General features: G+C 46.4%; 1 protein-coding gene across 6 annotated transcripts in view; it reads left to right on the top strand.

Moving 5' to 3' along the window:
- The window catches only part of mrtfab (myocardin related transcription factor Ab), a 40,614-nt gene extending 33,486 nt beyond the window's left edge, over positions 1-7,128 (top strand). For 3 of the 6 annotated variants that reach the window (XM_041962080.1, XM_041962086.1, XM_041962084.1), the window contains 10 exons: positions 123-307; positions 844-1,015; positions 1,776-2,171; positions 2,299-3,300; positions 3,480-3,686; positions 3,775-3,867; positions 4,661-4,798; positions 4,945-5,037; positions 6,130-6,193; positions 6,284-7,128. In XM_041962080.1, the coding sequence (XP_041818014.1) occupies positions 123-307; positions 844-1,015; positions 1,776-2,171; positions 2,299-3,300; positions 3,480-3,686; positions 3,775-3,867; positions 4,661-4,798; positions 4,945-5,037; positions 6,130-6,193; positions 6,284-6,879 (2,946 nt within the window). In that variant the 3' untranslated portion in view covers positions 6,880-7,128. The remainder of the gene's footprint in view (positions 1-122; positions 308-843; positions 1,016-1,775; positions 2,172-2,298; positions 3,301-3,479; positions 3,687-3,774; positions 3,868-4,660; positions 4,799-4,944; positions 5,038-6,129; positions 6,194-6,283) is intronic. The other 3 variants (XM_041962081.1, XM_041962085.1, XM_041962082.1) reach the window with 3 other exon arrangements.
- Positions 7,129-14,179: the final 7,051 nt, after the last annotated feature.

Here is a 14,179-nt window from a genome sequence, read left to right as displayed (position 1 = left end):
ACCACTTTTTTTACTCAGCTGTTTAAACATCCCTGAGGTCATCCATGAGGCAGGATGAAAATCCTGCATTGATTCCAGGTGTTAAAACGTTGTCTCCTAACCTTTCCGTCTCCCGCGTGCAGGTGAAGAAGCTGAAGTACCACCAGTACATCCCTCCCGACCAGAAGGCAGACAAAGAGCGTCCGCCCCAGATGGACTCGTCTTATGCGAAGCTCCTCCACCAGCAGCAGCTCTTCCTGCAGCTGCAGATCCTCAACCAGCAACAGCAGCACTACAACTACCACACCATCCTGCCCGCCCCACCCAAGTGAGTGTCAAGCATGACCGCGTGTGCATGTGTGTGACTGCAGTGGTTTTATGAGAAGTTAACTAGTTTGCCGCCCTCCCTTTTCCTCTTCACATTAAACAGTAGTAATTACCCATAATTCATTTCTACAACACAGCCTACAGACAGTGTCAATTATGACTTCCTGTCTTCTCCCAACCTATTCTGCCACCTCAGTAGTGGTTTTGGGGTGTGTTTATAGACGTTAGGCAATAAAAATGTGTGAATATATTTAGTTTTCAAATATTAAGACTTACATTGCTAATGATGAAACTTACATTATTGTTTTGGTTTTGGAGGACCAGAAGAACATAAAGACAATGAAGAGGAAAAAGACAATGAAACAGAGATGTCATTGGGTTGTATAGAACATAATCAAGGAAAAATAACTTCAAAAAGATACTCAGATACAACTTTTTTTCACATTCGGCACCATGACATTAGCATGACCCCGCAGCCTGGCCTCCTTTGTGAAAGAAAGATGAGCAATATTCATACTCTTTTCTGCCTCTCCTCAGGCCACCGAGTGAGCAGCCTCCCACAACCAACTCTGGCCCGTCCCCCTCCCGCACCGTTCCTACGACGACCACCCCAGCCCCCTCCAATCAGAGCGGGACTTGTCGTCAGAGCCAACCTGCAGTGGGAGGAGCCAAACCAAGCTCTCTGCCTGCCAACCTGGATGAGTTCAAAGTGAGTTGAAACACCAACTAGTGTCAGGGATGCACCTGCCAAGAGGATTTGTAATAAAATATGGTTTTTACAGTAACTTTAACAGTAATTGTTTTAACTGCCATTTACTGAGGGAAATCAGGAAGTGAGTGTTGAAACTCTCTTGCTGACTAGTCAGGCCTAAGTCAGTCAGTCGCTAAGTGCTTTGAATGCATAAAGTCAAAGATTTTGAACAGGTTTACAGTCTCCCTGTCTAAGTTCAATGCATTTTTATCATCTGAAAAATTAACTGAAAATGTGGCAACTGACTATTATTAGTGTATATGCATTGGTATATTTGCAAAAGAAGTGTTGACTGGTATTGTCAGACTTTGCTGTCCCTTCACACCTATGTACCCTCCAAAAGTCCCTGTAAATCAGTGGTTCCTAACCTTCAGCTCTGACTTAAGAGTTACTTTTGGACACAGTTCAGTTTTTGGTTGATTGTTTCAACTGAAAAAATAGTCAAAATGTAGTAAAGAGGAAAAACAAAGAGAAAACTGAAAAAATAATGCTAATGTTATGTAATTTGTCTTAACTATACCTCTAAGTAATAAGTGACCCACTCAGATTAATCTTGGGACCTTTGTAGGGGTCCCAGACCCAGGTTGGGAACCACAGAACTAAATTTTTTTCCACTGAACTTGCACTTGTGTTCTTGTCTCTTATCAGTTATTGTGATCTTTCAGTCTGAGTCAGGGCCTGCTAAGTAAGTATGCTGGTCTGGTTTCTCATCCTCAAGGTTGCTGAGCTGAAACAGGAACTGAAATTGCGTGGTCTGACCGTGTCAGGCACCAAGAACGATCTCATCGAGAGGCTCCGCAACTACCAGGAGCAAAATGGTGGCACCGCAGCGTTTGTGAAAAATGGCATCTCGCAGCCCAGCCAGCAGGGCGTGACCTCAGCTGCTAACGCCGTCGCATGCTCTCCAACCACAAATACCACCCCTGACCACCAATCAGGAGAGGGTGGGTTTAAGGTTAATTTGTCATCACTGGCTCAGGTGGTTCCAGGGCGGGTCATGCGATTTGGCAGCACCAGCTCCAGCCCTCCAGTGTCCCCTACTCCATCTGAAAGGTCGTTGGCTGGGATGAGTCCAGATGAGACGAGCTGTAACGGAGACATGTTTGGAGAGATGGTAAGACCTGTATGTGAAGCAAACGTTGTTAAATTACTGTCTTTTTATTAAGGATTCTAGCAAACAATTGAACATCTTCCTTGCAGCCTTTTTGTTAACGTTCTTCTCCTCTTTTGTGGTCCTTCAGGTGAGCTCACCCCTGACCCAACTCACCCTCCACCCATCTCCCCAGCACCCATCAAACGTCTCCCCTCTCTCACAGTCTCTCTCCAAGGTCAAAGAGGAGATCCAGACCTCATGCAGCTTCTCTAGACCTTCCCCTGCCCCATGTCAGCCTCCAGAGCCCCTACCTGGAGTAGCCATGGACACTATGGACAAGGACCAGATGCTCCAGGAGAAGGACAAACAGATCGAGGAGTTGACCAGGATGCTGAGGCAGAAGCAGAGGCTGGTGGAGACCCTCAGGTCCCAGCTGGAGCAGGGCAAGATGGCAGGTGGAATGGTGCTGGAGAAGGAAGGAAGTGACAAGAGCAGAACATCTCCAGAAGTCAAACTTCAAACTCTAATAAAAGCCTCCGCCATTCAGCCCCCCACTCTGCCTAACGGCGTCGTAGTGAAGGTGAAGAAGGAGGTGGAGACTGACCAGGAGATGGACGGAATAACAGAGGAGGCCCAGGCAAAGACACCAGCCCAACCGATGCAGTGCTCTCAGGAGACTCTGCTCCGGCTGCAGCAGGTTCATCGGCTGCAGATTCAACAAGCTGAACAACAGAAACAGACGCTGCAGCAGAGCCAGGCGCAACTGCAGAAAGCGACAGAGGCTAAGACGAACCCTCAAAGACTACAACAGCAGAAGAAGGACTCCCAAGCACTGCTCCATCAGCAGCAGCAACTGCAGCAACTTATCATACAGCAAACCCAACAGAAACAGCTCCAGGCCCAGCAGAAGTTAGCACAGCAGAAACTCGCCCAGCAGAAACTCAGTCAACAGAAGCTGGTGCAGCAGAACCAGCTCAAACAAACTCAAGGGCATCAACAGAGCCAGCAGAAGAACCAGCCGCAGCTGAAGCAGGTTCAGGTGCAGATCCAGAAGCCTGCAGTGAACCAAACCCAGCAGAGGAAGCCGCTGAAGGCTCAGCATCGGCAGCAGCAGCAGAGGCAGCAGACGGCAGCTGTCACCACGCAACAGGTAACAGACAATACTACTAATACATACTAGAAATGGAAGGGCTGGACTTTCCCTACATTCAATAACACTGTCAGCCCACTAATATTTTGTTTAATATTTTTTCATTTAAATAAAGTGCATTCAAGTTTCAATTAAAAAAAATCTTAATCTCACTGAGAATCATACTGTTTGGTTTCCAGGTGGCTCCGGTCTTCATCAACCAACAGAATGGCACTCAGATCCACACTCAGGCCATTTCATTAGACCTCCTCAAGGCAAATGGCACGCCGACACTGGTTACTGACAGCAACGGCAACCACTACCTGATCGCTCTCACCAGTAGCACCACAGATGGACAGAACGGAGTGTCCTCAGCGGCCAAAACCAACGGACGCATCACACTGCAGGTACAGTACAACCGATACTCATCGGTGGACTGCACTGGGTTAATGACATGTGATTAAATATTTATCTCTGCTCGGTGTCCTCGTTTAGAGATTGCAGTCGACTCCAAGTAAACTCCCCAGCACTGACAGCCAATCAAAAGAGCAGCCAGAGGCCGAGCCCGTGAGCCAACCAATCAGAAAGGTGCAACAAATGTGACTCAATCACTGTGACAGACTTTTTGATTACTTCTTTTGTTGTACATGTTTATTTATTTATTTAATGTTTGTCTGTACAAGTCTATAGTATGAACTAATGGCACATATGTACAGCATGATCATTAGCTGATGTATGTCTCTGGTTACAAACTAGTTTTAAAATCTAACATTGTTTTAGATTGTAGAATAGCCTCTCTGGGTAACCTCAGATGCTGACTTCTGAGATGTTGTTTGTGTTTGTTTAGCTTGTTTTGGTATTAATTACTGTTTTATTATTTGTATATTCTGATTCTCCCCTGTATTTTGCCCTTTCTGCAAAATGTGTTTTGAATATACAGTATCAATATATAATAACATATATTTCATTTACCAGACAGTTCAACAACCATTTATTCACATAACAGGTTAGAAGCACAAAAACCTCTGTTGGTCAGTAGACCAGACTGACAGTTAATCACAGGGTTGGTGGTTCGATCCTGGGCATTATTTGTCTACATTTTGAGTTGTCCTTGAGCCAAATGCTGGACCTTAAATTGCTCCGAATGTGAGTGTGCATTGGGGACAAAATGTGCAGCAGGACTGTCTGAATATTCTAAGCAGTAACAGCTTCCTGCCACAAGGTGTCGCCACTCATGCAGTTTTTAACATCACAGTCAAACAGATTAATTTTAACAGCAGCCTGTTATTCAGACTGTTACTAGCCAATCACAGTTAAGTATTCAACATGTCGATCTCTGCTGTTGTACCGTCTAAATGTCTTTGCCGCTCTCTTCACTCAGGGCCAGAAGGCGGGACTACACCTAGACACCAATTGCGTGCCACAGACCAGCCTGTCAGTCACCGCTCCGCCCAATCTGCAGCCTTTCTTTGACGACATGTCAGACAGTGAAAGCCAAAGCAACTTCTCATCCCTCAAGGTAACACGACACCCCCTCCTCCACTCCTCAGCTCCCTCCGTCACGTCGTTCCTGCTGTGCAGGCTTCTCCACGTGTTGCAAACTGCATTAACTTTTTCTCCTTGTTTCTGCTCTTTTCTTTTCATTCCATCATTTCATCCGGGCAGAGAGAGGAGGTGTGTCCGCCTTACGACCGGCACACACTGTTCACCCCTCCCTCTCCCAAAACCAACACCTCCCTTCCTACTCCGCGCTCCAAAGTATGTTGTGTTTCTTTCCATCTCTCCTTTAGTCTTCCGTTTCTGTCTGTTCCTCCATTTTCCATCTTAGCTTCTCACACTGAGCTATGTGCCATTTTACTGAGCTTAGGGGGCAGTTGGAAAGTTTGAGGCAAAGAAGTTGCACTGGTGTCAGGTTGGATTTGCGATGTGATGGTGCTTGACTGAGAATATGTGTAACATTTGTGTCTAACATAAATGAAAATCCTGTAATGTTTAAGGCATACCAGGAATTATTGTCTGTTTTTTACATGCACATTTTCTCAGTCTGCCTTTTTTACTTTGATTTAGTCTTCTACTCACTGGAAGCATATGGCATACATGTCTGTTTCCCAGGGGGTGGTTGTAAACTTGTTGCATTTAGATGGGAGATATCCCCCATGATTGGAGGTGAGCTCAAGTGTTTCCAGTCAAGAGAAAGTGAGATTCACAAACCACAACAAAGTGCACTCTGGTGTGTTAAGGGTCCAGTGTGTAGGATTTAGTGGTGTTCAGTGGTGAGGTTGGGGATTGCAACCCACCGAGGACCCCTCGCCGCACTCACTTTTATGTTTAACCTTTTACATGAATGGTTCCCAAAGTGTCTGGCATGCCTTTAGGACAGGATGCAAGATTAACTGTTTGTTTTTGTCTGGTTTGGTTTGGTTGCTAAACTGTGCATTAGCTGTAGTTCCTCATGGCATTGTACCACATCAAAATACACATCAAACACATCTCTGTGGCCAACAAGTATACTGAATACTTCAAGCCACTAACACTGTGTCTACACTGTAGGCGCAGCTTGAGCAGCGTGTTAGCAGAGCGGCAGTAGCTTCAGTGCTCTGCATATGTGGAGGATGCGTTCAGGCACAGTACAGAGTGTGGGTCGCCAGTATTTTGGCAGCGCACAGTCACTTTAGTTGAATCTCTTAAAAATACAGTCAGGTTCAAGTGTTTGGAAACCGCTGCTGTAGAAAAAGCAATAAAATGCTGCTGTATTATGGCCATCTATGTACATCGGTCCAGTGTGTTTTTCTGTTGTCACTGTGTTTACATGTGCGATTGGTGGCCGGCTGATAACGTCCTCTCTGTCAGCAGGAGAATGGCGTGAACAGTCAGCAGATGGACGACCTGTTTGACATCCTGCTGAAGAGTGGAGGTAATGACCTGCGTTATACTCATTAATGACAGAAAGACCTCAGAGTCCTGTGTTGATGACACTTTCCTCACTCTCTCTGCCCTCCTTCAGAAATCCCCAGCTTCAAGGCCAACCCGGACCCCTCCCTCGCCCCCCTCCACTCTGACCCGCCCTCCCCATCTTCTCCCCCGTCCCCCCTGCACCTCTCCCCTCCCACCCCCACAGAGCCCCTCGTCTCCCCTCAGCCCTCTGTGGGAGAGCCCTGCACAGGCAGCGGACGCCTGGAAGACTTCCTGGAGAGCACCACGGGCGCCCCGCTGCTGGGCGTGGAGCCCGACGGCGGCCTGACGCTGATCGACGACCTTCACAGCCAAATGCTGAGCACGCCCAGCATCCTGGACCACCCTCCCTCTCCCATGGACACGTCCGACCTGGGCTTCTCCCCACATTCTACGGGACTGGACTTTGGCGACCCCACCTTGGACAGCATGGACTGGCTGGATATCTCCATGGTGGGGAGCTCCAGCGGAGGGAGCAGGGGCAGCGGAGTGGGGAGAGCAGGAGGAGGAGGAGGAGGCGGAGGAGGGGAAGCTGGCGACGGGGGGACGAGCCTGGCCCCGCTGGCGCCGCACACTCCGCCGAGCGTCTTCTCGGCCGATTTTCTGGACAGCACGGACCTGCAGCTGCACTGGGAGTCGTGTCTGTAGCCCCGCGCACACATGGACATGCACTGGCTCACACTGTGTACAGGCTCCGTCTCTATGTCATGCACATATAGAAACCTTTTCTATGCTGTCTCTACCACTGCGGGGGTCACTGGCACATGCAAACACACACACACACACACACACACACACTTACACAGTTTGCCCTGTCTTTCACTGGCTGTTACTGTATGCAAGGCGAGATGAAATAAGAAAGAAGCATAGAAATTAAATTCATAGAAAGGACTTGAACTTGGTGGGACTGAAGTGGACTTTTTGAAATTTAATTCTATGGGGATCCATATAGCAGACTGTTCATTTCCTGCGTCCTGACCTGTGTCAAAGAGAACCAGCAGGAAACTAAATGTAGGTCACTGTAATACAACATTTCAATCCTTGGAAACGGTTTGACAGATTAGAGCAGAGGAGGGACTGTCAGTGGCGTTTACTCGGGCTCCTCGAGATAGCAGAGTGTGTGTGTCAGTGCCTCCTAAACTTTGCACTTATGCTGAATTTGATTGGTTTAAAGGGGGGCGTTCAGGCCACCAGCCCAAACTTAGCGCTGTCTGGTGAGGCTGAGCGAAAGCCGCCGCGTGTTACGATGATCAGCTGAGCCGTCGGTGGTGTGAAAAGCAAGGCAGCTGTTGGTGGCCTCACCATGGCAACCTGAACCCCACCCGCACTGGTCAAGAAACACAACCGTCACTGGTTGACAGTTGCTATTGGAATGAACCATATCAGTGGCAACAGTTTGAATTGAAGCCTCATTGGAGGTTGCGTATTATTGGTAACATTATGGTAGACCACTATGTATTGCTGTATATGGGGTGTATATTATCAATTGTCCATATGACTATTTTTCTTTGCTGGTTAATTTAGAGTCGAGCTAGCCGGCTTGGGAACATAGGGTGAGGGCGGGGCTTCCAAAACACTTGGACCTTGTCATTTTTTAAAGAAAAAAAGTTAAAAAAATAAACATATTATAAAAACTCAAAGGATGCGTCTGTTTTTCTTTGACATGGTCACGATAGGTCAACATATAACATAGAAAGGGTCCTACATGAATCCAAAGGCAACTAGTTCTCAAAGAGGAACCTCTGGTCTTTATCATGCTGATTAATTACTTCTTTATTTAGTACTGCCTGTTACTAAATCATTAGTGATCCTCTTACTTTATGGATTCAGTAATCCTGGTGATTAACAAGAAGGACCACAAGAGGGCGCCATTGTAAAGAAATTAGTTAGAAATCATTTTGGAGCAGGGGCATAGTTATCACATTGTACATATCATAGATACCTGACAGTGGACTTAAACAAAAAAGTACATTTACTTTTTTTTTAGGTTGTTTATATTCGTATAATATATACATATAACTAACTGTAAATATCGTTGGATAGTTTCATTTATAACAAAGCATCATATTTTATAAGCTCTTCATCAGTTTTGTATCTAAAATCTTAATGTAGTGCAGTAAAAGTACAACAGATGACTCTTAAGTAAAGTACCTCAAATTTGTGCTTAAGTACAGAACACAGACCTACACTCTACCGCTGCCTGGTTTCTCTGCATAAGAGCTTCACTCAAACACCGGAAAGACTTTTTGTTTTGAACGCACTCGTGATGGAGAAAGCTCATCTGTGTTGGTACTGGTGGGTTGTTCTCACACACACACACACACACACACACACACACTAGTACACTCCTCTTCATCATTTACACTGCATTAAAGTCAGTTTACCCTTTGGTGCTTGGCTTTCCCGTGTGTCCTCTCTGCAGACTGACTGTCACTGATGATGGCTCAGTTACAGTCGGTAGTGGATGTGACTGAGGTGTGTAGCAAAGCTGACGACGAAAGAAAGATCTTTAGGGCGAGTAGATCATTTGTTTCATTGGGGACTGCACACAAATAGTTTGAGCCTCTTTTTATAAACTGGCCATCATTATTCAACAATGGGAGCACAATGCTAAATCATTGCAGTGCTCTTTTAAACATTCCCCTAAACATCACATCAATATTTTCCAGAACAGATAAATGTGATGTGCTGTGAATTAGTGAACATTCTGATGCCATTTTTATTTCTTATTGTTCTTATTCATTTCTTGAGGGTAACTGGTTGTGTCTTAAGCAGGCTGTCATGTTCAGGTATTTCCTGCAGGTGCAGGTCAGAGTGACAGTGATCGAAAACATCAGGCTGGAATCAAACAACAAGGGCGTCTTCCTTGTAACACCCTGCGCAGTCCTGCAGGCAGAAATCCACTGATGAAAGGAAACTAATTTCTACACGCAGACCAGAATTAAGGGGAGACGTGTTCATAATTAGAGTGCTCTTGTTTTGAGCGGTGAGGGTGAGGTGACCTCTTCATCATCTCCTCCTCATTGTTTTCGTTGCGACACCGGACTGAATTGAGCTCTAATGCCCTGTTTGACTCGCTCGCTCCCCCCTTCCAGCCTTTCAAGTTTCACTCAGCCAGCCCTTCATCGTCTCTCAAAGACCCCGATGAGCCATCAGTAGCTCTCTCTCTCTTACACACACCCACACACACACATGCACACATACAAACTGAGTCCAACACACACAGATATTCAATGCACAGCACGCAAACATGCAATCAGCTGAGTACGGCCTTATAGATTCGCTCCACACACACACACGTCACAGCAGCTCCCCAGCTCAGCATCAGTACCATCCCTCCCTCTCCCATACATGGAGCAGATAAAAGTCCCGAGGCCATGCCACTAATTAACTACAGTGAGCTCCAAAGGGCCGCAGCGCCACGAGGGCTAAAGATCTCCTCTGTATTCCGCATCACGCTGACAGGAGGCCGCCACCCTACAGCCGACAGAGATGCGTTATTTTTAATCACACGTGCCCGGAAAACCTTTAAACACCAAAGTGTGAACGTGGCGAGGTTGAGAGAAAATGCTCCAAAACACCGGAGCTCAAAGGTGTGCTGGGGAAGACGACCTACCTGTTTTCAAAGGTAGGTGTGACCAGGGCGCCTAGAAATAACCCCAGTCTGGAGAATAAATAGCCAACATGTTCTCCAGAGAGGCAAAAGAGCAGCGATGTTCCAAAACAGAGCAGATTTTATCAAAATTCAGAAGAATGCGGGGTTAAAAATATATTTCCAATTGTAAAACATGACTAAACACCACCACAACTGTGAGAAACACACACACACAGGTTTTAGCGTTTAGAGTAGTGCAGATGTTTGCTGACTTTCTTCAAGGCCTCCTTTAAAGGGATGGTCAGATGTTTGGGGAATATTTCGTCTCTTTCCGAGAGCGAGAGGATCGATACCATTCATGTGGCGCGTGCTAGACACAGGAAGCGACTAGCTTAGCTTAGCTAGCTTCTCACAAAGAAAGGAAACAGGGAAACAGCTGGCCTGGCTCTCTCTCTTTAAGTTCAATAATGCACCTAAACAGAATCCAGCAAAAGTCCATCATATCTCACCCAAAACGTGCTCCTTTGTGGTTTTCATTGTTTGAATCCATTACATGGATGTGCTGTTGTACCTTCTCCTACCTGGACTGGACCTGTGCACTCACACCTCCACAGGTGGTCCATCCTATCTTAGCTTAAATGCTCTGTGATGCTTGTGGTTTCTTGTCTTTTTGTTGTTGTTTGTCTATTTCTCTGTCCGTGTGTGTGATCTCCCCTGGATGTTATTGCTCTAACATTCTTGTTGTCCACATTTGTGATTTAAGATGTGAGTTAATGTCAAGTTATGACATGCACCACCTCGCTCACTAATGAACACAGTGCATGTGAAATGTAAAAAAGACTTGTGTTTTTACACAGAGCTGGACTGTCGCCAGCTGGGTGCAGTGACTTCCTGAAGTCTCTGCTGGTTGCCTGGCAACTTCGCAGTGATAACTCAAGAAACAGCATTTAAGACCGCTTGAGCCGCCCAGCGAGGCCATTCATAAATACAAAAAAGCAGCTCAGAAACACAAAACATTCTCGAGACAGCAAATACTTTTTTCTGCAATAACAAGTAACATAAAATAAAGATTAAGATTCCTTCAGACTGGTCACTGAATGCAGCGCACCGTGTGGTTATGCTGATGTCACGTCAATGCATCACGACACCTGCATCCAGTCTGAGTAATGGACAAACTTTTATTTGTAGAGGAAAAGGATGAAAAAGTCTGATCATGCTAAACTGGACCAGGACAAATAAAAAACAATGCGCCTGGATGAAGTTAGTGCTCTTCGATGCTTGTTTGGAGGCCCAACAAGCAGCTTTCACCAGACCACATTCAGACAGAGACAGGGTTCTGCAGGCAGGTTTTGTGGTGAGTTAGCTAATAGCCAAGAAGCTAAAGCATCATTCAGAAGGAGACTCAGTGAAGGAGAGTCTTGTTGCTGCTGTGGAGCTGCTAAAACTGGTCCAAAGCATCAGTTTGTCTGGAACAATTCGTAGAGATGAAGGACAACCTGACGTGGAAACTCAGTGAAAACAAGTCTCTGTGTGATTTGACCTTCATGGTGGACATTACCAAGCACCTGACATGCACTGAGGGTTTGCATCTCTGTTTGGGGCAAACTCCAACTGTGAGCAGCTCTTTTCAACACTGACTCTTGTAAACACTGACCGAGACCTGGAAAACCAGCTGTGAGCACCACCACCACCACCATCATCATCATCATCTCCTCCTCTCAAAACATTCATTCATTAAAGTCAAACATCAATGACAGCTACTAAAAACATGATGCCACCACACCAATAGGATCTGTTCTTTGTGTTGTTATTAGCCAAGATCAGGCCATGCAAATTTTGTAGTCACCATGGTTACTGTCGTTGTTGGTGTGTCATGACGTTGGGAATGATGCAGTCGGTTTGTCCTTTGTTGACTTTGTTGTGTTACAAAACGTGAAGGCGAAGCTGCTCACGTGCAGCGCGCGGTCAGACCAATCAGATCCTCTGCTTTAGTGCATCATGTTGCCCGTTATTGAGCAAAAAGTTGCATAAAACCGAAGCCGAGCCTCAGACTGTTTGTTCAGCCAAACCAAGCTGCGTTTCAAGGAGAGCAAGTGTTCCTCACCGTGCCGCCGTTTCCTTTTTTTGTGTGAAGTTGTGTGATGTGAGAGGAGCAGTCAGGTTTGGGTGGATCCCGCTGCGACTGAGGAGCCTTTGATAGCAGAGGATGTGAAGGCTGACATTTGCACGGGCAGGTGGGGGTGGGGGGGGGATCAGGGAGGGAAGTGGGAGGCGAAGAGGGTGGAGGGCGCGGAGAGAATAGCAGCAGTGTTTTGTTCCACACCTGTTTGTCTGAAAGATGAGAGGACGTGGGCAGAAAAGACGGAGAGCGTGATGGTCGCAGAGGAGGGCGGGCAAACAGTCACGCTAAGCTCGCAAACCGAACGCTACGTCGTCTGATCCACGCTGTGGACATCACTCAGAGTAATCCCAGTCTGTGTTGTGGCTGCAGGCAACAAAGGAGGAGAATGACAAAAGTGGAAATTTAAGCTTAATATAGATCTGTGGCAATGCTGCTGATGTGAGAAACCACACTCATCAATATTTTTATATTAACGATGGATGTATTATGGAGTTCCCCACAGCGCTGCACAGCATTTTAGCGTCTTTCAGCTCATTGCTTACAGCCTGTGGCAACATAGTGGAGCGTTCAGCGACAAAACAGCCGGATGTTTTCTCTCAGCGGAGGTGGAGACTAAAACCAGAGCTAAAAGGAGACCCAATCTCGGCCTTGCGTTTGCCAACTGGCCAGCGACTCGACTCAGATGAACGCTAATGCTGCTACAGAGCCGTGGCAGCCGTTTGCCATGTTAACTTTAAAAGGTAGCCTGCTGCTCAGGCCGTGTTCATGTGTTAAGCATAAGCAAGTTGAGAGCAGTGTGAATACCTTTGGTAAAAAAGTGAAAAAGAAATGTGTGGTGTGTTTGTGAGCTACATTCTCAAATGTGAACAGATTTTAGTTCAACCTCAGTTTAATGTACGTGTTCTGTTCTGAAGAAGAAGTGACGACACGTCGACCTGGGTGGGATCATAGCGGCCGCGCTCGCGGTCGACCAGCCATTATGTAATCGAGGTCCTTTAACATAACCTCGGGACAGCTAAACTGTGTGAGGGAGAGTTACGCAACGCACCCACGCTGGCCTGGTTTAGAGGGTGTTGTTTTAAACTGGGGAGAGTGATGAAGCAGAGAGGAAAACGCTGCTTTACCTGTTTAAAACTCGAATCACCTCCTCACCAGGCGGGCAAGCTGCAGTTTACATCCATGTCTGTCCAGACTCGTAGAATATATGCAGTGAAGACTTTGAGGGAGTTGAATAAAAAGGTTTTAAGTGTATTTTTGGTGATCTTCAACTTTTTGGATTTAAAATGTCTTCATTGTTTTATCCTCTGAGACATTTATGGGTAATTTTGTCATAATTTGTGTATGAATTGTTGAGCTGTGGTCAAAGACAGGTTTCGTGAGGCCTTGGTGACCTTTGACCTTTGGAGAAATCCCTCGAGGCGTTCCTGAGATATCACGTTCACAGGAACCGGACAAACGGACAACCTGAAGACGCGGCGCCTCCGGCCACTGCCACGGCCTGCACGGTGGCATAAAAACGAGCAATACAGTGCTTCAGGTGAGTCATGAGCTGCAGGAGAATCTGTGTGCAGAAAAAAAAGCATGTTTGACTGCGAACGATGAAGCATGAATGTCAAGTTAGGTGCAATCGCCTGAGGCGTCGATTTTGTTCTAGATCAATATATCTTCATTGGCATACAAGAGGCGTCAGACAGCTTGGCATGCACCCGCTGGAGCTAACTAGCGCCATATGACGGATATGATAAGTGTTTCTACAGAGGTCGGATCACTTTGCCCAGAAAAGCACAGAAACTGTTCACAATGTTTAGCGAAAGCTGATCAATTTCAGCACTGCACTGTGTCTGTGTCGGCGATCTGATACGGGATCAGCACATAAGACTGAATGGGCACGATGAGAGCACAACATGAAAGAAAGCTCATCACAATGGAAGCATCAATTAATCGACTGGTTGAGCCCAAACAGCCCTGAGCTCTGAGTTTAATTGGAGGGAGGCATTAGTTCAGAGGCCGACAGAGCGACAGAGCAGAGACGTGATCAGACCGATTGTACTGGGAATCAGTTACGTTAATTAGAACAGTGGTATTACTGGGATGGCGGGTACAGTAACAGGAGGGAACTTCAAGGGATATCTGTGTGTTATAGTAATGCACTGAGCAACTTTCCTTGTTTCTGCTAGATTTAATTACATTCACAGGATAATTAATGACAACTTGGGTCTTATTTTTAACAC

Source organism: Chelmon rostratus, chromosome 21, assembly GCF_017976325.1.
Source record: "Chelmon rostratus isolate fCheRos1 chromosome 21, fCheRos1.pri, whole genome shotgun sequence".
Classification (NCBI taxonomy): Eukaryota; Metazoa; Chordata; class Actinopteri; order Chaetodontiformes; family Chaetodontidae; genus Chelmon; species Chelmon rostratus.
Note: the sequence above shows the minus strand (reverse complement) of the source record. Positions and strands in the feature narration are given on the sequence as shown.